The sequence below is a fragment of the Columba livia genome, chromosome 16, assembly GCF_036013475.1.
Source record: "Columba livia isolate bColLiv1 breed racing homer chromosome 16, bColLiv1.pat.W.v2, whole genome shotgun sequence".
Taxonomy (NCBI): Eukaryota; Metazoa; Chordata; class Aves; order Columbiformes; family Columbidae; genus Columba; species Columba livia.
This window is the reverse complement of record NC_088617.1, coordinates 7,345,149-7,368,989: the sequence shown is the minus strand read 5'-3', so window position 1 is coordinate 7,368,989 and position 23,841 is coordinate 7,345,149. Positions and strand designations below refer to the sequence as shown.

At 44.2% G+C, this 23,841-nt stretch overlaps 1 protein-coding gene across 17 annotated transcripts in view; it reads right to left on the bottom strand.

Moving 5' to 3' along the window:
• Positions 1–9,028: 9,028 nt before the first annotated feature.
• The window catches only part of KCNQ2 (potassium voltage-gated channel subfamily Q member 2), a 73,498-nt gene continuing 58,685 nt past the window's right edge, over positions 9,029–23,841 (bottom strand). For all 17 annotated transcript variants that reach the window (XM_065032333.1, XM_065032334.1, XM_065032335.1 and 14 more), the window contains 2 exons: positions 19,964–20,087; positions 9,029–19,252 (listed from right to left, as the gene is read on the bottom strand). In XM_065032333.1, the coding sequence (XP_064888405.1) occupies positions 18,533–19,252; positions 19,964–20,087 (844 nt within the window). In that variant the 3' untranslated portion in view covers positions 9,029–18,532. The remainder of the gene's footprint in view (positions 19,253–19,963; positions 20,088–23,841) is intronic.

Below are 23,841 nucleotides of genomic sequence, written 5' to 3'. Positions count from 1 at the left end.
TTGACTTTTGACTGAGTTCCTTGGGATCCCTTCTGAGACCAGACCTGTCAGCAGCAAGGCTGCAAACGAACTTGAATGCAATCTCTCTTGGTGTGACAGAATAACGATACGCTCATTATCATAGCCTGAAATCACATCATATTGTGGTTGTCAGGATAGTAAAGTGTCTCCTTCCCCCAGCTGTTTAGCTGAATTAGTTTGTGTCCAGATGCAATTATACTGGATTGGATTGTGCTGTTGCAAAAAGCACTAAATGAAACCTCTCAAACCACTGCTTTCTGCCCACAGACCATCTCCTACTGAAATATCCAGTGCTTATAACCCCATAAAAGGGAATAACATATTTTCTCATGAATCCTGACACTTGACAAAACCCCATGTATTTTTGTATTATTTGCCTTGTCTTATGTTGTGTAAGGAGGAAAAGGGAAGGAGTGAAGCGAGAGCACTGATTTGTTTCCATAATCCTAACCTCCACATCAGCATGGACTGGTCCAGGGTCTCAGCTAATATAATCACGTTAGATTGACTTAATGAGACAAGCTTAAGCAAATACATTTCACCGTCCTACAGAATAAAAGCTCGTATAAGGTTTTCTAGTCTGCTCACCAGGTGAGTTCAGACTTGCCATGCTATAACTTGATTTCATTTGATTATGTGCTTATGCGATTTGGAGAAAAAAAAAATGGAAAAGGAGAGTATGGCACTTGCATATGGGTCTTTGCAGTTTAGATAACAGAGTGCTGCCTCAATTTTGATAAGAATGGCCACCACCGGGTCATCAGCAGAGAGTCACCTTCATGTCTGCCCTTCTGCAGAGCCCTCAGGCTGCCCGGGGACATTGTGAAGTCTCCATCCCTGGACATGTTCCCGAATTGATTGCAAAAAGGCCTGAGCAACCTAGTCTGACTTCAAAGCCAGGCCTAATGTTGTCCTCATTGCTTGGGGAGGGAGGATGAATAAGGAGGAACTCAGAGATTTCCTCCAGCTTCGGTGACTGTGGTGGTGTCATGCAAGGGAAATGAGCTGTGTTTTCCTAGGGAAAAACACTTGTGTCAGCACTTCAGCGGTTACACCGACAAGGCCCATATAAATTACAATGTCAGGAAGAGTTAGCAAAGCATGAAATTCCTTCTTCACCCTGAGTATATAGGAATTGACTCATTTTCATGAGAAATGTGCTCACGCTTGGCACTGCATCCTTTCACTTCTCTTTCAATTCACACTGAACACCCACATGCAAAAGTTGTTTTCTCTTCCAACGTTCTCTCTGACATGAGTTTCTGTGCAGGTTTGTAGTAACAGAGGGACCTGGTAGCTACCAGGAGTTGTTGCAGTAAACATCGTTACAGAAGAGAATGATGAAATACCCTTTAACTTTCCATCCTGCAGATCTGTCATCATGCTATGAGCAAACATGTTAGGCTATGTGCAATCAAACTCTTATTTTCACATATAAACTGAGTTCTGCTTTCAAGCAGATGCTGGTATATATAAATCTGGAGATAGTCTGTCCCTTTGGAAACTTCACACTCCAGGATATTCCCACATTGAATTGTACAACTCTGTATTTGTTTGGCTAGACTTAACCTAAACTTGCAAAACCGATGAGAGTTTTCAGCATAAATACATTTATACTAGCTGGCAGTAGCACCCATCCTCCCTAACACACTGCTAATTTGAACAGAATTTCAATTAAAAAAAAATGTTGGAAAAACGTGATCTGAAGAAGACTCAACAGATCACCTTTTTTCTGCTTTATTCTCATGGTGTTTCATTTTCAGGCAAAAGAAACTGCATCTCTCCAATCATCTACACTCTATCTTATTCTTACTGTAGGATATAATGCTTGTTGGAAGCTAATTTGTGCTGAATGACCAGCTGTTCTTACAAGTCTTTGAGAAAACAAAATGGTTTGATTACAGCTCCCAACCCACAAAACCAGGAAGAAAAAAAAAGAGAGATTAGGAATACAGAGCATGCCAGAAATGGTCTTTTTCCCCAGCCACTGGTTTATGAGGACAGGGATTTTCTTATTGGGATGAAACTTGGCAGCCCCATCATCCTTTTACTGGGGTGTTTCATGAACTGCACATCTTGGGGACAGGGACAAACCTGGTGTCTTGAGTGCTCCTGTAAAAGTACAGAGTCTATATAGCTGCAGAGGGGGTGGCAAGAGAGTGAAGGAAATGCAAACTCATTTCAAATGCAAGTACCAAGGCAACAGTTTGCATTAAAAATTAGCAGCTCTGAATGTCAGGGAAAGTGTTTTAGAGGCTTCATCTGCCTCACTGTAGACAAAGTATCCAAACGTGGGCAGGCTGCTAGTTCCAGAAAACTGAGCTGGAAAGGGGAAAAACTTGTCTGGAAAGGGTCTCTGTGGGTGGGTGTCCTGGGGTAGCTCTGTCCTCCCAGGAGACACCTTTGTGGGGACCCTGGGAGGACAGGGGCTTCCAAACTGGGACTGCAAGAGCAGAAGTGGACAGAGGATGGTCCAAGTTGATGGAGACAGCAAGAGAATGATTTGAAAACTGGCTACAGTCTTGCTGAAAAGCAGCAGCAGGTTAGAAGGTGTCTGGCAATGCTGGAAGGCTGTGGTTTGAAGAACAGCAGGACAAGCACCAAGGATGGGCCAGGATCCACTTTGCTTTGGAAGAGGAAGATTCAAGGGTCTTGTCTCAGCTTGTGTGTGACCTGGTAATTCTCCCTCACGTGCTGCAAAATCTCTTCTGCTCTAAGTTCTTTTGCAACAGGATTTCAAGTTAAAAAGAAAAATAAACACAGCTTTCAAATGAAACAGAAGCTGATGTTATCTCAACAGTTTCAGCTGCCACTTGCCAAGTTCTGCTCTGGCACAAACAGGTCTCTTCCATCTGGTGTGTATTTCCAGCTCTCTAAATTGAAGTTCTGGCCATGTGATCCATTTTCTGTAACAGAAAACTTCATGGGCCATTTCTAGCAGCTCCTCTGTCTCTCTATCGCTCTGTTTCTTGGCTGTGCAGGAGACAACGGGTGTTTTTCTGCCAACATGGGCCATCAGCATCGGCTGCTGCATTGCAGCTGCACTGAGCACGTGGGCTGGGACCCATCAAAGGTCCCTGGGTGCCACTTCGAAAAATACAACCCCGAGTGGAACAGCATCTCCAGCACACAAAGTAACTATGAGATGCAAGATGCTTGGTTCTTCCAAGACACCGTGCTTAGATCTGAAGGACAGGATTTAAACCTTTCAAAAATGGTACCCAATTTCTGGTTTAGTTTTGTACTTCGGCCACTGTTACAATTAATAATAGCTGTAACCATTGTTATTGTACACATTTTTACCCACACACTTTTCTCTACAGAAAGGCAAACTTTCACAGAACTCTTCTTTAAAAAGAAGTTTTCTATTGAAGAAAGACCGGAGGCACTGGATAACATTTTCTTTAAGTTGTCCAATTAAAAACAAAGTGTCCAAGAGCTAATAACCAAAGCGGATGTTAGCTCAAAATCTGAACCAATTATTTTTAAAATGTGTTCTTGATTGACCTATGCTAATGCACTATTTTATTATGATGAGAAATTGTAGCTTGTGCTGTATTTTAACAGTCTAATTACTGAGATAACACTTGTTTTATGTGTCCACGATAAGCACAGACTTTTAACTCACCCAGCAAAGAGCACCACGACAGAGATCAAGCAGGTCTCAGTGTCTGCAGCTCTACAGAGGACACAGAACTAGAGCTCTCAACATCTGAAGAAACGATCAGAGTTCTTCTCTGCGTTGCCTACGTGGGGAATTAGAGTGTCGCCAGTAAAGAACTTCTTTCAGCGCTTGTCCTTCTATAGATCCCAAGGAAAGTTTGCTCGACCATGCATACAGCCTGTGGCTGGGGGTAATAGAAATGACAGATATTTAGGATATTTATTTATTTATTCTTTCTATGCCCCTCTTCACTGTTCCAGAAAGGGAAATACACTGGAGATAGAATCATAGAATCATTTTGGTGGAAAAAACCTTTAAGATCATCAAGTCCAACCAGTAACTGGGTATCCTTCAGAGGTGAAGGACACCCTGCTGCATGGCCATGATGCTGTTATATTGGCTTTTGGTTTCTGAACATAAATGCTTTTAAAAAAATCCTTGCAAAGAAAACAGTTTTGTGCAACAAACCCCAGCCAAGAGGAAAATCTCCATGCCCAGGAGGGAGAGCTCACGAGTCAGTTTGGAGCTTTCTTTGCAAGCCCTCTGGCTGCCTGCCCACCTGTCCGTTAAACCTAAATCTTCTTTTTCTTTTATTTTGCCAACATGACTAAAGGTACTTCAGCCAAAGGCAGGATAACAGAACTTCTTTTATCCCCTGTAGAAATCACTCTTTTTTGTTTGTTTGTTTTTTCTTAGCACAAATAATGACTTGCACAAAAATGAAAACCAGAATGCAAGGACTCAAAAGAACAAGTTTCCAGAAACCTGATACTAATTTAATCAGAAACTACATCTATGAGACACCTGGAAATTTCTCTGAGTGCACATTAACACTCCACATAACACTCTTGACGAAGGACATACTTGGTTTACTTAGCACAACGCGAGTGGTGCTTGTGAGCATCTTCACTGCTGTCCCACAAGTCACATTCAGCACTGGAGAGGGTGTTGACCAACAGACAACTGAGAACAATGTTCAGATAAAACCAGTGATCTCAACTTTTTGTCCAAAGAGCCGAAGGGACAAAGAAATCACTTTATACCCTCTGGAATAAGTCTGTTATCAGATTCCAGAGGTAAGTTCTGCCTTTCTGCTTCAGAGCAGATGCAGAAAATTACCAGGCTATAATCAAGATATTTTTCAGCTGACACTGATCGTTAAATACATGTGAAGGTCATAGACTTGTTTTCTGCCCTCCTTTTTCTAAAATCCATTTTTATACAAATCGATAACTATGGAGACTGAAATAAAAAACAGACTTTGGGAAGAAAACCTTATCTGTTTGGAAGCAGGGCAAGAACAGGGCGCTCCCCAGCAGTGTTTTATTAAGGACCAGGATTTATCATCACAGGCCAAGGTTGGCTTCTCTTTCATTCTTCAGCCACCTCCTTCCTTTCAGTGTCTCGCTTCTTCCCAGTGCAGCAAGAGGGTGAGTGGTGAATAAACCTGAGTGCCCGACACGTCCATTCCCCTACATTTCAAAGGAATGTTCTCCTTGGGCAGCACATCACTGAGCTTTCATCCCGCCAGCTGCAACAGGTGGTTTCTGCTCACTGGAAATCTTGGAAATGAAAGGAAGGGCAAAAGTTCTTGCTTTCTTTTTTTCACTCCCCCTGCCCCCCATCCCCATTTACCCAGTGTGATTGAGGTGCAGGTTTGAGATTCAGCCAGTTTGATTAAATTTCCCATTTTGCAGGCAATGTGGTGGAGAGCCTATTTAAGATTTAATCTAAAAAAAAACCCCAACCAAAACAAACAAACAAACAAACAAAAACAAACAAAAAAAACCCCAACATAATATGGCAGATAAAATTCCTCAATGCTGCTGAACTTCATGTTATTAATAACAATGCAGTGTTTGGCTCTTTTTCCTCCCCTCCCCAAGAAAAGTCTTGGCTGCTGGGGAGCAGAAGGAACCTTCCCCGTGTCCCCAGCTGTCCCTGAGCCTCAATGTGAGTGCACAGGATGCTCTGCCATCAGAGGAGACGGTCTGAGATGCTCTGGGGCAACAGGATTGCTGGAGAGCTCACATTTCTGCAGAACCAGTGGTATTTACTCCTCATCTTTGCAAAACTCCAACCCATTAAAACAGTTTATTTTGCATTTAGGTTAAAACCACCTTGCTCACTTTGTACCCTAGAAACCTGCAGAAATTTGATTTGCAAAAAACTACCTCTACTCCTCTCTCAGCCATCACATTTCTATATCAAACGCCTTATCAATATCCATCATGTAGCATCTCCATCAAAGACCAGCTTCAGCGTCCCAACCCTCTCTCCATTAGGAAGACACGAAGTAAATCAGCTCTTCTCTGGCTGGTCCCGACGGCTTCCAGGCTGTAGTGGAAGATGAATTGCCCCATTGCCTTTTATGACTAATGCAGAGTAATCATACAAAGACTTTACAAAGAGCCATACATCTTCAAAGAGCTGCATGTCTGTTAGCTAAATAACACGGACGTGCTCAATGCAGGAAAGCATGCAAAAGATGGGGAAAAATAATACACATTTTCCTCCCTCTGAAATATAACTGAGTCTATGTGGGAGCTTCACTCCCTTTTGAAAGGACAGTGTCACAGGTCTTCTGATCCAGACGAGATGAGCATAGCCCCCATAATCTGCAGGACTACAGTGAGAGACGGCAGGACCAGATTACCACCACTACACTAATAAATATTCCAAATTAACCAAGTGATGCACTGTACCCCAAATTAACCAAGTGGTGTACTATCGAGTCTGGAAATAAAGCTCCTGCACCCTCTGCTGGGGAGAGGATCGTGGCTGCACAGCCTGGCACATCAATGTTGTCCTGGGCAGACACTGCCCTTTCACAGCAGATTAATCCAAAATTGCTTATTTTACCAGGCAAATACCTGCAGGGATGTGTCTGAGCTGCCCTTGCAGGGTCTGTGTTAGGGAACAGACGGCCTTAGCTTATTAAATTATTGAGTATATTACTTACAGAGCTTGTTTAGAAGCTGCTTATATAGAATTTGCTTGGAATAAGTAAGTTTGCTTAGCATAACTTCTGCAAGCTGCAAGCCTTTGAACTTTCTTCCTCCTTGAGTGGAAAAGGCCTGAGAGTCTTCAAGCTAGAAGATAAGGGGAGCTGCATCCCTGGAGATAAGTAGAGGAATGGAATGGTGTCTACCACAAGAGTGTTTTGGCTACTGCCAAGAACTTATTTTCTCCAGTTTCAGGTGTGAAATGGCAACTTTGATTGATAGCCCTCCTGACAAGAATGGGGAGATCCCAAACTCTAATTTTGCAGTTGGTCTGGAGTGACTCATGGGGGTAGGGGTTGGATTTGGGGGGTATAATTGTCCAAGGTTTTTTCAGCAGAGAGTCCCTGTTCAGGAGGCACCAGCTCGAGCTGCTCTACACTGTATATTGCAAATGAATTATGAATTTTAGAAGAATTTCTGGAAGCTATGCCTGAGTGCTGTGGGAAACCTGGGCCCCTCAGTTCCAGAAGAACAGGGAACTGCTGGAGAGGGTCCAGCGTAGGGCAACAAAGATGATTAAGGGAGTGGAGCATCTCCCTTATGAAGAAAGGTTGAGGGAGCTGGGTCTCTTTAGTTTGGAGGAGACTGAGGGGTGACCTTATTAATGTTTATAAACATATAAAGGGTGAGTGCCATGAGGATGGAGCCAGGCTCTTCTCAGTGGCAAACAATGATAGGACAAGGGGTAATGGGATCAAGCTGGAACATGAGGTTCCACTTAAATTTGAGAAAAAACTTCTTCTCAGTGAAGGTGACAGACACTGGACCAGGCTGCCCAGGGAGGTTGTGGAGTCTCCTTCTCTGGAGACATTCAAAACCCATCTGGACATGTTCCTGTGCAACCTCACCTAGGTGTTCCTGCTCCAGCAGGGGGGTTGGACTAGATGATCTTTTGAGGTCCCTTCCAATCCCAAACATACTGTGATACTGTGATACTGTGAAAAAGAACTTCCCCCCCAGACCTGAGTCCTTGCTCCGGTACCCCCTCTCAGGACTGGTGTGCCCCTATTTCACTGATGGATGCACAGCTGTACCTGCAGCCGCTGCTGCACAATCGGGGACATCGAGCCACCCACAGCAAAGCTGGGTGTGAGACTCAGCTGGGGGAGTCGAGACAGGATCTGCCCCCACCCAGCCTTTCCAGCCATGCTGAATGAGAAAGCCTGCAGGCCCTGGATGAGATGGAAGCTTTGAATAATATATCCAATGTTATGAATAAATCATGGAGTAAAACCAAAACGTTTTTCTTCTCTCAGCTTGAAGGGGGAAAGGCCAGGAGATATTAATACTTGAGCCTTTCTTAGCTGCCCACCTGGCAGCTTTGTACACTTCACAGAATACCCAAATTCTTAGAAGAATATGTTTTGCCTCACTTAGGAAAACAGACTCACTAAATACCTTTATTTTTGCCAACAGTCCTAAGGGAGACCTTCTAAAACCCAGGAAGACCCTAAAGTTTGTTTGCGTTCTTCCCTTATTTAGAGAACTGAAATCCAGACGGGATTTCATGGGGTTGCGGGCACAGCCCAGGCGTGTGCCTGATTCTTGGCGTGATCTCCAGCTTCTCCCCAGAAAAAAGCAGCTCTGATTCAACAGGTTATAGGGGATGATTCCCTGGATCTGCCCAGAAAGTCCACTCTGTTTGTCTAGTTGGTGTTTAACTAAAATGACCGTGGCTTTCTGGAGTCTGAAAGACCCAGAAGTTCATCTGGAAGAGGGAGCGGGTCAGTCTGCTCCCATGGGTGATGCACTGCAGCCACAGGCGGGTTTCCAGCATGATGCTCCGTGCTCAGCAGCGGGTTTGTTCTGCCATCTAGGGCCCGGGCTTCATGCAGTCTTCAGCAAGGCTGCCTTCCTCACCAAGACAAGCTCTGACTTCCCTGCCACAGCTTGGGGGCATTTGTTTGTTTGATTTAGCACCTGAATTAAATGGTTTAAAGCATAATCTTACTGGCTTTTCAGTTGTATCTGAGGATCTCATCTCTCTGTCTCTGACTTGCCTCCTGCTAACAGTCCTTCAAGGGCAGGGAGATAAAAAATTCACTCATGAGTTTTGCGTGAAAAATTTCATGTTCCATTATTCACCAAATTCCTTATCCACACCAAATTATGTGTGTCCCATCCTCATCCTTTCACCTCCATTTATTTCTGAGCTTGATTTTATATATCAGAAAGAAAAATGTTGTTTAACATTAGAAATAAGAAAGGGAGGTGTGAAGGTTTAGTGCTGGGAAGGGTAAGACCCTCAGTCACCATCTCGCTCCACTTCATCAGCCATTAAATATGTCCCCAAAGCACCAAGAAACCACCAGAAATAACCAAGCAAAGTGAACAGAAGTGCAAAGAAAAATAAAGGTGTATTTCATCTCATGAAGGTTAAATCTCTGTTATTTTTACTGAATGCAAATTTTCCATTCTGATGCTTTGAGGCTTAAATTAATGATTGTGATTATTCAGTTTTCCTCCATTTCCCTTCCATTTGCAACCATCACTGTTGTTTTTCATATCACACATATACTGTTTTGCAGCTGTCACAGTCATTCATGTGAAGGTACACGCTGTATCATGCTCAACACTTCGGTGTAAAAGTCTGGGCTACGTTGCTTTTCCGCAGTGTTAATGTAAAACCATCTGTGACTGTGTTGTTCGGCTTCTAGCTATTCCCTTAGAAAAATACCGGTCATTCCCTTGGCATCTGTCCCTATAAAATGTACATTGCACAAAGTCATGATTGAAATGTACAGAGGAAATTACACATTCACCAAAAAGAAAGAAAGAAAAAGTCCGAGTGCTATTTTACAGAGAAAGTGTGAACCATTCAATACATACAAAATGTTTTAAAATTGTACAGAAGTACCAAAGGCATTATGAGAGATTCTTTGGAGATGAAACGAAAGTGCAAAGAAGCCAAGGCAACGGAGCAAATGAAAGGAAGCAAAGCAGCAGCTGCCTTTGCTTTTGTAAGGACAACCAAACTTCCGTGCTCAGCCGAGCCCCAGATTTGTCCCCGCGGAGGCACCTGCACCCATGCTGAGCAAGAACGGCCCGTCCCATTGTGAAACTCACCTCTCAGGTCCTTGTCAGGACAAATACATGAACCGTTTTTACCATAATTAAGGCCAAATGAGCCAGATGTGGTTCTAAACCATGACAGATTCAATATACTCCAGCAATGCATGTGCCCTTTGCTTAGGAACGTATTTGGGACTGAAGCGGCTCTTACAGCTGATAATTTTAACTTTAGACCTTGAGATGAATTTCAGGCCAATGCAAAATCTGATTGCTTTTTTTTGAATAGCATCCAGCAGTATTTAACTGGAAAAGTTAGTTCTTCATGCCTTTGTTTATTTAAACACTGAAGGATAAGTTCTATCCAATATAGATCTTATATATGTGAAAATCCAGGCAAAATTAAATTGTAGATTATTTATTTGAGGAGGAGAGTGAAATCCCTGTATGGGGGCGATTGAAGTCTGATGGCTGACCTCTTTGGAAAATAAGATCTATTGATTATAACTTTTGTCATTTCTTTCATAACTTTAAAATAAAAAATGGGCTTTTGATAACTTTATTTTAAAACGTCTCTAACTAGAGGGTTTTTTAAAATATGTAGGCAAAGGTAAGAGCAGGACCCTCTGCCCAGGCAGTAGCCCATTCGGGAGCAATGCCGTGTTTGTGGGTGACCTTGGCACTTGCCCATCAGCCACCACAGCTGCCACCAGGGTCACCTGTCACAGCACCCTTCGCTCTCCAGTGGCACAGGAAAACAGTGGCCATACATCCTACGAATGGGCTTTTCAGTTTGGACTGGGAATTGGCACTGGCCACTCTACTCTTTTACTTGTTTGAAAGGAAGCCAAAGAAACTATCGTTTAAAGCAATTGCATCACTCTTCCACCACCAAAAAAAAAGATACTTTTTTCCCCCATGCATCTCAGATGCAGCTTTATCTGTTTTAAAGCATGTGTGCACATATGTTCGCATACACATGCACATACAGTGATATGTATACGCATGTAGGCAAACAACATGTACACGCTTTTGCAGCCAAAGTTGTGTTGTCCTTTTATCTTGCAGGTTATGACAAAGATAAACTGTGAACTTCATTCAATCTGTACAGAATTTACAGTTCAGATGAACAGCAATGAAGAATATATAGAAGTACAGTAGTTGTTAAGTATTTTTGGGTTGTGTGTGTTTTGTTTAGGTATTTTTTAAGTAACATTGCAGAAGCAATCTCACTTTTTTTAGCTTCCTGGTAAAATCTGTTTAAAGCAGCAATTAAATGCAGTGTATTTCTTAACAAAACAGGATTTTCATTTTCCTCTTTTCCCAGTTATGTTGAGTCACATCACAAACAAGGCAGGTAACACTTTGGTGTCTGTTCAACACACATACCCTTATTCCATGTGGTGATACCTATCAGCATTTGGCATGTAATGTGCAATCTGTGCGCAGTATATGTGGACAGTGTGCCAAAGTGACACTAAGCAAGATAAATTTCATAAGTACAATGTCTATATTGGAGAAACAGGAATATAGTTTTAGTGTGTGGCACATTGCTGTATAAGAACAGTGGCACCCACCTATACGAATTACTGATGAAAGAATAAAACATTCATAAGAATAATTTATTGAATCTCCTAAAGCATTTGATATACCACGCAGCAACAGCAACTATGTTTAAAATCTGCTCTTGATTTAAAATCATAAAACCTTTGTAATTTATCAGCTATATTTTCTTTTGCTTCAACATTCCTGAAAGTCTCAGGTTCTCTACCCTGTTAATGAATTTTTTTAGAAAAGTTGAAGAAACTTGAAATTTTAGGGTTTGGTTTTGGGTGATGGAAAAGAGTTACCAACACAGAAGGGTCTCCATCCTGCCTGCTGGTGGGAGCGTGGGATAGTTTCAGCTCCAGGGGAGATGATGGACCAACGTGAATAACCAGGCAGGACAGAAAAGACCTGTCACCAGCTTTAATGACTTCTTCTCATGTCATCAGCAAGGCTGGACACAGTGTCTATGGAGATGCTTAGGGACTGAGCCCTCTACAGCCACATCTTTCATGAGCATCACTGCATATGTGAAATATCGGGTCATGGATACTGTGTTGGTCAGATTTAAGGAATTACCTTGAAATGCTGCTTCTGCTCTTAACCGGAGGTGCCCATGGCATGCTAAAATAAGGAGGCATTTTCTCGTCTTGGTTTGCAAGGCTTGTACCAACCTTTTCTTGCAGTGGGAAGGAGAGAGTATCTCCCCAGGTCCACAGTCATCAGTGTCAAATGAAGCTGGAATTCCAGGGGAAGCTTCACTGGCGGGGCAACATTCACCCTTGTGTTTTGGGCCAGAGCCACCCAAACTGGAGAGTCTGGCATGGCCTCTACCTGAAACCATTAACCCTGCCCCAAAATCACAGGCGGAGCTACAGGTGAAATCGAGCCTGAGCTTGGCACTGAGTTTGGGAAAGCTTTGCAGCTGGCAGCTGCCTTTAGCTCTGGTTTCTCAAGACTAATCAAACAGATGCTGCTTGAGCAATGCATCTGCAGCTGTATTTACAGGAATTAGGAGAGGCCAAGATGCTTCCAGGCTCACTGGCAGCTTTAGAAACAGCACAGCTTGGACCAGCTGCTTTCTGTTTCTCCCCAATATTGAGCTGAAGCCTGGCAGTAAAGCCAGATGTGTGGACCGCTAGTGGGGACTGAGGTCTCAAAAGCAGCTTTTGCTTCAGGGAACAAAAGCATCAACAGCGTTTGAGTCTGTAAGCACTTCTATGAGACATTCAGCTTGACAGAAAAAACAGAATGGAGCCCTCATCCCTGTTTCACTGCAAGCAGCTAAAGCCAAGGGGACAAACCTTCCCAGGGTGCTGTACTGAGGGGCAAAATCCATCCCTGCACTGAAAAACTCCAGCAGAACAAACCAGGGATGTGTTGAGGCCACAATGGCTCAATGAGAAAGCAAATAAATTGCCAATAAAAAGCAAAACTGTCATGCTAACAAAACATGAAGGCTTCCTGGTGTGTCTTAGTGATGCCAGGCCAAAACCAAATCTTGGAGCTGAGCTCTGGCATTACATCTTCACCTGTACATAGTCCGGATAAGGAAGGTGAGGATATGGGGCCAGTGTCATATGATGACAAATTATAGATTATGGCAGCAGTGCTAAGAGATACAAGGGACTGCAAACACCAGCAAGGTGGGCAAACCCTGAAGGCCTCATGAATCTGATATTACAGCAGGAAAACCTTCATGGAGGTGTGAAGGTAGCTCAGTGCCTCACTGTAAGGAGAGTGAGAGATGCTCCCAAAAGAGAAGGAGATGGCACAGCTGCAGGGCCCCTGAGACCCCCAAGGGCTGTAGACAAAGGCAGATGAATTTTCCAAAGAGGGTTTTCCAAAGTTTGGGAGTCACATTCCCCCCTCGCCCCTTGGGCTGGGCTGCAGGCAGATGAACATGCAGAACAAAGCTGGATGCAGGCGAGAGAACCCTATGGGAATTCATACAGAAATACAGCAAGTCCCACATGTGTGGGTTCAAATAGCATCTCCTAAATAAAGATCAGGCCTCCATCCTTGGCACTGCCTGCTCCTCCAAACCCTCAAAAGGGGTATCTGGGGTGCTCTTCTTCAGAGGCATCTGGATGGTAAGGAGAATGTTATACACAGCCAACACAATTTGTAATTTTTCTCCCCGTATACACATTTCAATGAATCACAGGTACAAACGTCTCTTTTTCTCCCTTAGTTGCAAGCTGTAGAAGGGGAGTTTGTGCATGCTGTATCGGAGGGATGGGGCAATGACCAGTCGCAGCAGGACAGACACTTGGTATAGCAGTGTTACTTACAGAAGCACGGCAGCACCCTATGTGATGGGTCACTGAGAGGAAGGTCTCTCCCAAAAACGATGCTTTTGGCAATGTTACTTTGTCAGGTACTACAGCAATCTGGGAGTGCAGATACAGCTGGAGCATATGGCTGTCTACTCATCTCAGGCTGCATGCAGTAGCAGGCAAAATTGAGAGTACAGTCAGTGAGATAGTCTGGAAAGCACATTCATATGTTAAAAAGGACTCGGCTGCTCCTCCTGCAGCAGCCGCTCCTTGCTGCTACCTAAATTATAAGCGTGATTAATACTGTATCAAAAGATGTGTAATCCCCCTCCCTCTAGATGCTAATATAAGGCAAGCAGTATTGTGTCACTGGGGCATCGAACACTAAGATATACTAAAGAAGATTCCTATGCATTACGATTATCCTTATTATTAAAAAACCTCCCTATTGTTATTGTTAAAAAAAAAAAGAGCGAACCCACGCCCTTACTCTAAGCAGATTTTGCTCTGTGACGCAGAAAAGTCGAGGTGTTTTTGTGCTAAAAGCAAGAGTTTGCTTTTACACTGCTGAGTAGTGATGACCACGCAGGGCTTGGAGGGGGCAGCCACATCCCCCCTGTGCCACCACCCTCCACCTCGCGGCCTCTGTGTTACAGGTGAAGGAGCTTTTGTATCTGATTTCCTTGTTTCTGCCTCACAAAAAGGATACTGATGAAAACAGAAGATGCTGACCCACGATGGAGAGAGAGGATGTGGGTGGGAGGACCACAGGGGTGCAGGGAGAAAGGGATGGAGGCTCAGGGCTTGCTCAGTGAGGATGGAGTAACAGAAATCCTCAGCCTGCTCCTGGCCTTTTGAACATACCCAATGAAACACTCACTGCTAAGGATCTTTATACGAGATAACTCTGGGGTGAATTCCTTAGAAAGCTCAGTTTCTCTTTTAATACTTACATTTTATTTTTAGCAATAATGTTGCTGTGACCACAGCGGTCTGAGGATAGAAGGGAAATGAGGTTTGCAGTAGCTCCCTCTTGAGAAAAATATGAGTAAATGTGTATTTCTTTGCTCTTTGATAACTGTTAGGAAGGGGCGCACTTGTACCTGAGGTGACGCTCTGGCTTCTCAAGTAGTTTATACAAACTTGTTCTAAAAATTCACATAATTTAAAATCTTAAAAATCAATTAAAAATGCAAAAATACACCTATTCATCTGTAAATAGCAATGGCCCTACAGAATTCATTTGGATCTATTAAGTGGCATTTGAAACAAAACACATTTTTAGAAAACCTGATCTATCACATAGTCTGTCTAAAGAAATAGCATGGCTTTCTGAGCTGGACAAGAGGTTTGTTTTCAGTGAGTTCCTTGACATTTTTGTTTTAAAAATTACCAATAAGACGATGAGTCAACAAGGAAATTCACATACAAAATCTGCACTTGAGTAACATCAAAGTCTCTTCCCAAATATTGGGAAATTCGACTTATGGCTAGCACTCTGTTCCTGTATCACAGGGTCACCTGCTTAGAGATGGCAACATCTCAAGCTGCATCTCCTGTTGGAGACACCAATTCCTCAGACAGCTTGAACTCACACTTGGGCTTCAAATGCCCCAAAACTGATTGTGGCTTCAGGTCCCACGCTCAGAGGTTGCTCCATCTCACAAGTGGGGCCATTTGTGATATTTCTCTCCAGACCTAGACCCAGATCCTGAAAACAAATGTCCAAAAGTTTCTTGGAGAGCAGGTCCCAGGCTCTCATTCAAGGCCACAGCTCCATGTTCAGCACAGGCGCACCTCAAAACCAGGCTCTGGGCACCCCTGCAGCAGTTCAGGGTGACCTGCTGGAAATTTGACTTTTGCACCTCTTTCAGCCTCCCCTGGTCTCCTCTGTCCACGCTCAGCATCACCTAAAAGCTGTTTCTGTCCTCTGAAAAATACAGAATCAGACTTGGGAGGAGCAGGGGAACAAAGACCAGCCTGAAAAAGGCTCAGCAAAGGGACAAAGTTTACCTGTCCGTCCTTTTAAAAGTTTTTATTATTGGGACTGCCTTATTAGCAAAACAAAGCCAATTATTTTCTTTTAATCTAGTGGTTAAGACTTCTTTTGGGAGATAACCACCAGGTGTGTCATACAGGCATAGGAGAAGTGAAGGACTGAAAGTGGAGACTTTGCAGGGAGTATTTGACTGTGATTTAGGACATGAATTAAAAGATTTATGTTAATAAGCAATGAAACCTTCAGTTAGAGCTGGCTTTGTTCTCATTCACACAGATACAAATAATATCATTAAAACAAGGACCATTATTTGGAGTTAACTCTGGTATAAGTTAACCCAAAAAGCCAGGTCAAGCCTTTTTGCCTGAATGAACAAGATGGGATGATTTATGGCACAGTTGTGGATGCCAGAATTTCTTTGAAATGATGCCACAAATATAGCTGGAATCTTTCTTAGACCTTCCAAAAAAAAAAAAATAAAAAGCCAATAGGGTGTGAAAATTAGGACATGACGAAAATTACCTCCCACAAAAATTGTGCCTTGAAGTCCTGTTGACTTTGCCTCCTATGTTAAAGACCAGTTGCACCTGTGCTGCAGTAGGACTGCATGACACCATCCTCATCCTCATTTGGAGCTCCTGCCTCTATATCATATCCTTGTGTGCCAGATTTCCAGCAGGCCTCAAAAAGTAATTGCAAACAAATAAGATAATAAATCTTTGTTATCTCTGACTTGCACCAAATTGGCAGTGAGCAGCTGGCTGGAGTGATGCTGACTGTTGCCTCACCCAATGCCATTTCCATTCTTGTGGCCACTAGAAAACACAGGCCATCAAGTGTCATTTAGGACCTGCTGACATGTCTTACCAGAGGCATTTTGCAACACACCAGGGGGAAATCTGCACAATTCACAGCACGATTTGCAGCCATTTTGCATTCAAAGGTTTCTCTGTATGGAAGACAAGGGTATCACTGGGTTCACTTTGCACAAAGAAAGCTGGAGCCAAAAGGAGTTTGTGAGCACAGAGAGGGAAAAATTGCAGGAGACAATGGATCAAATGGGAAAGAAAGGAACTAGAAGAGCTGGAAGCCTTGGTTCCCACTAAGAAAAATGTTTTCCCTCCTGAATGGTGAAAAATGGCAGGAAAAATTGTGCAGAGCCTTTCCCCCCAGGCAAAATAGTCCTGGATCTCCACTGGTTGCTGCCTCTGGTCAAGCAAACAGGAGAGGGAAAAAAAAACCCTGATATTCCCTTCACCCCAAGCAAGTCAATGCCCAGCTTCTCAAAGGCCACACAGAAATGAAGTTGCCACCTAAATATCCTTAAGAGGCTCTTGATTCAACACAGGGAAAATGTGGAGAGAGGGGGTTTGAAATCACAGACACAGCCCCAGCAGAAAACACAGGTGGGATCTGGGCTGTAGAAGTGTGGGAGGATTCAGCAGCACAATGCTGGCCATGCTGTCCCACCCCTGGAGATGGATCACCAACACACTTTTCCTGATCCATCCCCTTGCAAAAAACCACCCCAACCAACCTATCCATGTGAAGGGTCACTTTGCAACTTCATTTTGGTCCCAAATGAAACTTTGAGCATCACTTTTCCCCTTGCTTTCCCCCAGCTGAACGCACTGCTGAGGTTCCCAGTAACACAAAGATCTTTCCAAGAGAAAGTACCTTAGCAATAACAAAACGGGGCAGACCTGGATTGGCACAACCTGCGGGCAAGCACAGGTAAGAGGCTTCTAAAAGACCATGAAAAAACAAAGAAGCACCTCTTAACTCAGCTTGAGGGATTCAAACAAAACTGAAGGATGTCCCAAGAACATGGTGTGAGATTCTTGGCAGGGCAGAAGAAGAAAGGGAAGATTTTCATGGGGCATAGTGTGTGCAAAAGTGTTCAGGCACAATGCAAACGGTAAGAAAAATGCCCACTCCGACCAACAAGGCTTCAAGAGGATGGAGCTCAGCGCTTAACTCGCAGCAACGTGGGGACCATGGCATCTTGCGCATCCACCCTCAACCTTTGCATGGTGGCTAAGACCCAACAACAGCACTGTTGGCCACCAGAATAGCTTCACAGAGTGGCAAGCCTCTCCAGAGGGGTTGCCTTTGGTTTGCCTTTGCTTCCAAAGCACCTCTAGGTCCATTGTCAATGGGAGGAGAGATAATTAAATATAATACATGGTTTAAAACATAAAATCCCAGCCCTGTAGACTCTTGTCCTCCTTCTCTGTCTAATTTCTCTGCCCCGTGGGCTGTTTCTCTTTTTGCACTCAAGCTCATATTCCGGAGTTTTTCAGTTTCCTAAGATGGGACAATTTCCAAACCATTCTGGTTCAGAGCAGTATCCTAACCTGTCCCACTTTGAGGCCACATCTTCTGCTCATGCAAATATTCAAGCCACCATCCCACTCCTCCAGTGGCCCACACAATATATCCATGTATTATATTGGAATTATGCCACCTTCCTGACGGTTAATGAGAAACCACAGAGTAACAACCCCCCTATAATTAGACGTGACCTGAAATCTAAGTCAGAAACAGATGTGTTCATTCTGTGACTCCAAGATACCTAAAAGTGTAATTACCAGTGCTGTTGGCAATTCCCACCTAACACTTGTCAGTCACCAGTTACTGTGACTTCCAAAAGCCCTGGCCAAGTGATTTATTCCTGTCCTGGACTTCTGAAGATTCCCAAGAAATGCAAATCGCCTACCCTGCACCATGAAATAATCTCACTTAATGATCTTAGAAAGAGAGTAAGAAAGAAATCTGGACTCCACGGCTCCAGTTCGCTCACCACCATGACCTCTTCCACAAACGCAGGCTCGGACCTGCTCTTTCCCCCCCACATACAGAGTGAGCTGCAAGAAAGTTATCTGCCAGCTAAGGATGTCCTATTGGAGGAAAACCTTAGCTGTCGATCTCCTTGAGAAGTTCAATGCATGGACAGCTGGCACAGGCAGGTGCCAGCGCTCGGACGTGGCTCGGCGGCTGCGAGAAGGTTTCACTGCCTGGGGGCTGACCAGCCCATGTCACTGAAGGGTCCCTCACCCGTGGCCGACCTGGGAGGAGGACCGCAGGGTGTGCAGAGGTCAGAATCGGTGTCTGATTCCCCTTCTGCAATGTAGGGTCTGATTTTGGCCACAGCTGCATAGCAACCGTTGTTAAGGATGTCCAAATTCTCTTTGGACTGGGAGATGCTAAAGCCGCTGAAAGAGCGCTCCAGTTCCTCGTGGTCTACCGAGGGGATGGAGATGGACGTGTCGCTGTCTCTCAGGGCACTCTCGTGGTGTTTGGTTGTAATGTCTTCATTCCTCAGGTACTCTGCGCTCGCCCTGTGCCCCCCGCTGTACGCCGACAAGGAGCGCTCGTGCGAAGGAGGAGGTGGGATGCGGACCAGCGAGCCGGGGTCTCCGATGGGCGAGGAGCCGTGGCTTTGCCGCTGGTAGACCTGCTGCTGGCACGATGTCGAGGGCGGGCATGTGTTGGTTGGGGCTGGTGGGGCAGAGAAGTTCTTCTGACCCATGGAGCTGGTAGACCTGATGATCTTGATGATGCAGCCATTCTTGTCAATGTGCTCCCGGCTGTCTTCGGGGCTGTGGTAGGGAGGTGCTGGATCTGGTTCTTTGGACCCAAAATAAGCCTCCGTCTCCGTTGGTGGGATGCCCATCCGCTGCATGTAAATGTTCACCAGGAAATCCAGCTTCTTCTCCATTGACTGAACCTGCAAAACATCACAGTTCCAGTGCATGTTGGTTGAAGCAAATTAACATCCTGAGTAGAAGCAAATTCCAACCCACCCAGGCACAAGTGTGGGGCTGGGCTTCATGCGTGATCTCTGCCTACACCAGACTGAAACTTTCAGTAAATATTTAATCGTCATATTCTAACAAAACCCCTTAATTTTCCATCTTTTTATGGGTTTTACCTAAGTTCCTATAACCTTTTTGCCATGCACTAAGTTCCAGGAAAGCTGGAGCACACTTGCATCCTTCCAGTGGCTTTTGGCTCCTTACTGCATTTGGCATTTGCCATGGGGATTTCTGAATCTTATCCTCTAGGAAGACTTCCATCTTCAGGAAGGCCAGCACCTACAGCAACCAGGCTCACGGACACATTTGAAACATGTCCAAGGTCATGGCAAAGAAACCAATATGCCATTTTGAAAAATAATGCAGTCTCTTGGTAAATTCACTAAAAAAGAAAGTCTATATGTCACAGACTCCAAAGTACCTGTTTTGAGAGTAGTGCTTAGACTTCTAAGACATTTAGTACCCTTTTATAACATCCACTTTGTTTCTTTTTCAAAATATTCTTAGCTCTTTTTTTTTTTTTTTTCCTAAATGGTAACGTCCCACTGGGGAAAAATAAAGTGAAGAAACCCCACAACGTAAGCAACATCCTCTGACAAGAACCCCCTCCTGACCCAATATACCTGTTTTTCAACTTTTCCAAGCCTGCCCATCATGCTGGGGTCTTCAGGCAGCTCCCCCTCCACTGGCCCTTTGGTCCGATCCTTGTCGGTCATGGAGGATCCTCTCCCAACGATCTGGTCAACTCTACCGGGATCAGAAAATCCCCCCCAGCCCCGGAAAAGGACCTGGAGTCAGTTGGAGGCAGCAGGCAAGGAAAGTTCCGCTCCTCACGCCTCCATGGGACAAAGCAACAGCCTCGCTCCCAACTAACGCCCCAAATTACTCACAGATACGCGGTGGCGCTGAAGTGTTAATTCAGATGCAAAAATTCAGAGCAGGATTAGCAGAGTTTGAAATTATCCATTTCTGTTTATACAGATAAAACCTGGCACATTATGCACAGTAAGTTTACCCGCTGCAAAGAATTTATTTAACTGGCTTTCTTCCAAACCAATTAACTTCTTATTTGTACTGAGAAATTACTATTTTTGGGGTAGATCAAGTCTAGCATTTGTCAAGGGGATTTTTTGCAGTCTCTGCAGCAGTTTCCTCCCCTCGATGCAAATGTAAGCGTGTAATTCTTATGTCCACAAAAATGAGCTGCTTGCCCTAAATCAAACAGGTGTAGTGCTAACTGTGTCAGCAGAATTACATCAAGGCTGAATTTGGTCATAACTCACCAAACATTACCAAATTGTCTCAACGCTACTGCAGTTCACCCCTGGATCCTGAGATGTTTCCCATTAGCAGGACTCCAAGCCGGTAACAGCAGAGGACACTCCTGCCAAATCAGCAGCTAAAGCCACTGGGCACATTGTTTGGCACTGAAATCTTTACACACGTTACATTTGCAACTCCTTGTTCCCAATCTAGAAACACCTAGGCTGATATATAGCTCCACACACAGAGGAAGGAGGAGGGCAGAGCCAGTTTGGAATCTGGAAGTCAATTTTCTTTGAGACATCTTATAAATTTTCATCAGTTAAATTTTCTAGAGAGCCAACACTGGAGCTTCTCGATCCCTCAAAAATCTGGGGAGCAACTTAGTTTTGGAATAACTTCTTAATGTCAGCCCAGTTCAGAACCCAATCATACGCCAAGCAAACTTTACTCTTGCATAATGCACCAAACATAAGGGTGGCAGGGAAAAAGAAGGGTTAATTAATCTGACTGAAATCAAGTTGAGGTATCTTGAGCGGAAAACTCAAAATGCTTCTTACGCAGTTCTGCCGTGTGGGTCCATGCACCAGAAGGAGGAAAAGGAAGGAGCTGAACACAGACAGACAGGGGAAAATGAACAAACAAAAACCAAGGAAAGGAATGAGATGTGAGGCTATTTGCAACACAAGAGCCATCTGTTTTCTTTACATTTGACAGGGACTCAATACATACGTTGGCTGTTGACATAAGGGACAGATATCAGTGGGTATGGACCAGCGTGGCTCCCTTGGCTTATATTAGAGCACCAGCAGTTTACAGCACCAGAAAATCTGGCTCAAAGAGATGAAGTGGATGAGCACACCACACCAAAGACAGAAAATATAAGCCAACAATTATTTTAGACTTTATCTTTGATCCAAGAAGGTACTTCATTTGGGCAGGGATGTGACAGAATACTGTTCTGTTTAAAAAAAGTCCAGTTTGATCCTTTGCTTAGCAATATAAGCACAGGAGTACAAGGAGCACCAAGTGCTATAATTACAAGTTTGAGGAATATGCATGCCTTATTTCTCTCTTGTAACGGGAGAAGCAGATTATTGACATGTACAGGAACTCCCCACAAGGGATGCAATTACTGACATAACATACAACACAAGGAATCCTACGACAATGTTGTTACCATGTAAGCGAAGAGGTATTAAATTGGATACCTCAGGCTACCTTGGTTTGGAATCACAAGTCAAAGCGTAGTACAGCCACTGTACGAACTCCTCTCCTGTATGCACAAGCAAGTAGACTAGTAAAACAATGAACATGCATTTAAAGAGGCCCAAAGTCTAAATGCTACTCAATATTGCAGAAGGCCAAGAACAATCAGGGTGCCCTGTTTTCATGTCCTGTCTAGAACAGCACTAACACTGAAATACATCCACTAATGGAAACTAGATACCCTTCAACAGTTGCTTTGTAGAGTGGGGAGGGAAGACAGACTAACACAGAGAGGAAAACTGAACATTGCCATGCTAAGGTGTATTGTAAGAGCAGAGAGAATGTTGTGCAACCGTATTTCTAATCTTGCAGAAATTGAAGAAGGACTTTGCTCTCTTCCTTGTCCTTACAAGAAGAGCTATCCAGTAAGTGAAGCTCACACAACCCACATGAAGCACAGGAGGCCACATGGCACATCACAGATGGAGTGGTACCTAGCATCATACAGAAGAGCACTGACTTCTTCTGTCACCTTCAGGCTGGACATAACTTGCCTGTAGACCTGTTGTGATTTGAAAGCAGGACTGAAGCGCGTCACAGAGCTCACCCCTGAAGCATTCCGAAGCCCTTGCCTATATTCCATCAATACCAGAGCCCAGGAGAATTCTTGCTTGATCCATTCCCTTCATGTCTATATTTTAACATAGTCCTGACTCCTGAGGTGGTCATCTTGCCCAGCACTGAGAAACCAGAGATCCCAATCTCACCAGGTAGGCACGGTCAGCGTGGAGCACGACACAGTGAGCAGCTCTGGGCCACCGACTGCAGTGCAGAGAGGGGAGAAGAAGGTGAACCAAGCCCTTCTCTCTTGATGGAAGACACCAGGTTCAAGGTCTCCCACCCCTTTGTTTCCCATGGCAGAAGTCAGACCAGGGGAGAGCGCTCCTACCCTGAGCAAAGTGCAGAGATTTCATTTGTGCCTTATTTGATACAAGAGAAGTGAGGAATTTCCTTAGGAGCTCCCAGCCCACCTGTGCCATTGAGCACCGCAAAGAGCAGAAGGTCCTCTACACCGTTGTAATACTTTGAGGTTTTGTCCAAATTGAGCAACAAAGCTCAGAAGATGAAGGAGAGAGAGAACATATTCCACCTTTGCAAGCAGAGTGGCATAGCGTATGCTTTTACTGCACGACAAAGGACCATGAATCTTCTCAGTTGCCAAACTCCACTTCTGCTATACATCCCTTGGGGACCTTGCACCTTCCCAATGCTTGTCCTGGCTGTGTCAACTACATGGGCGGAGGAAAGAATCCAGCTGAGATTTTGGAAGAGTCAGCCCTGTATTTTTCCCTGTGTGGCAGAAGAGGATTCAGAGATTTCTAACAATACATGACAAACTGTGCCATCTGCTGTCCTTGACAGGCTCTGCTGGATTTCAGTTTGGGAGCAAGAGAGAAAGGAGATTGCTCTTTAAAGTGAATTTGGATATCTTTCCTTCTTTCTAATGATACAAAAAAATGTAAAGTCTTGCATCAGCCACAGTGCAGGTTTTCTCATGCTTCATTATGCTTCATGCTAACAGTGCATGCAAAGAGGTGTAATATGTCACCCTCAGGCCAGAAGCAGACATCAAAAGGTCAAACGGCTCAAATGAGATAAAAATGAAGTGTTTGGGAATATATATTCCATTTTTTCTTCTTTATCTTTTATAATTTTTGTACATAATCCAGGCATTGAAGCCAAACCCCCTTCATCCATGTCACAGGACTGGCTACTTACCTCCTCATTTGGCAATAAAGTTTGCCCTTGCCTAAAAATCACAGCTGAGGTTGCACCTATTGCATGTTTAATCAGCTGATTAGGGGAATTTCAGCCAAATTGCCTGTGTGCACAGCACGGAGCAAACAACTTTGGTAAAACCACAGTGTGGACATCCACTGATATCCAGTTGCCTTTGCTGAGAGCTCCGTGCAGAAAACTTGAGGCTGAGCTGAGCATCACAACACAACCCACGGGGTTCGGATATCTC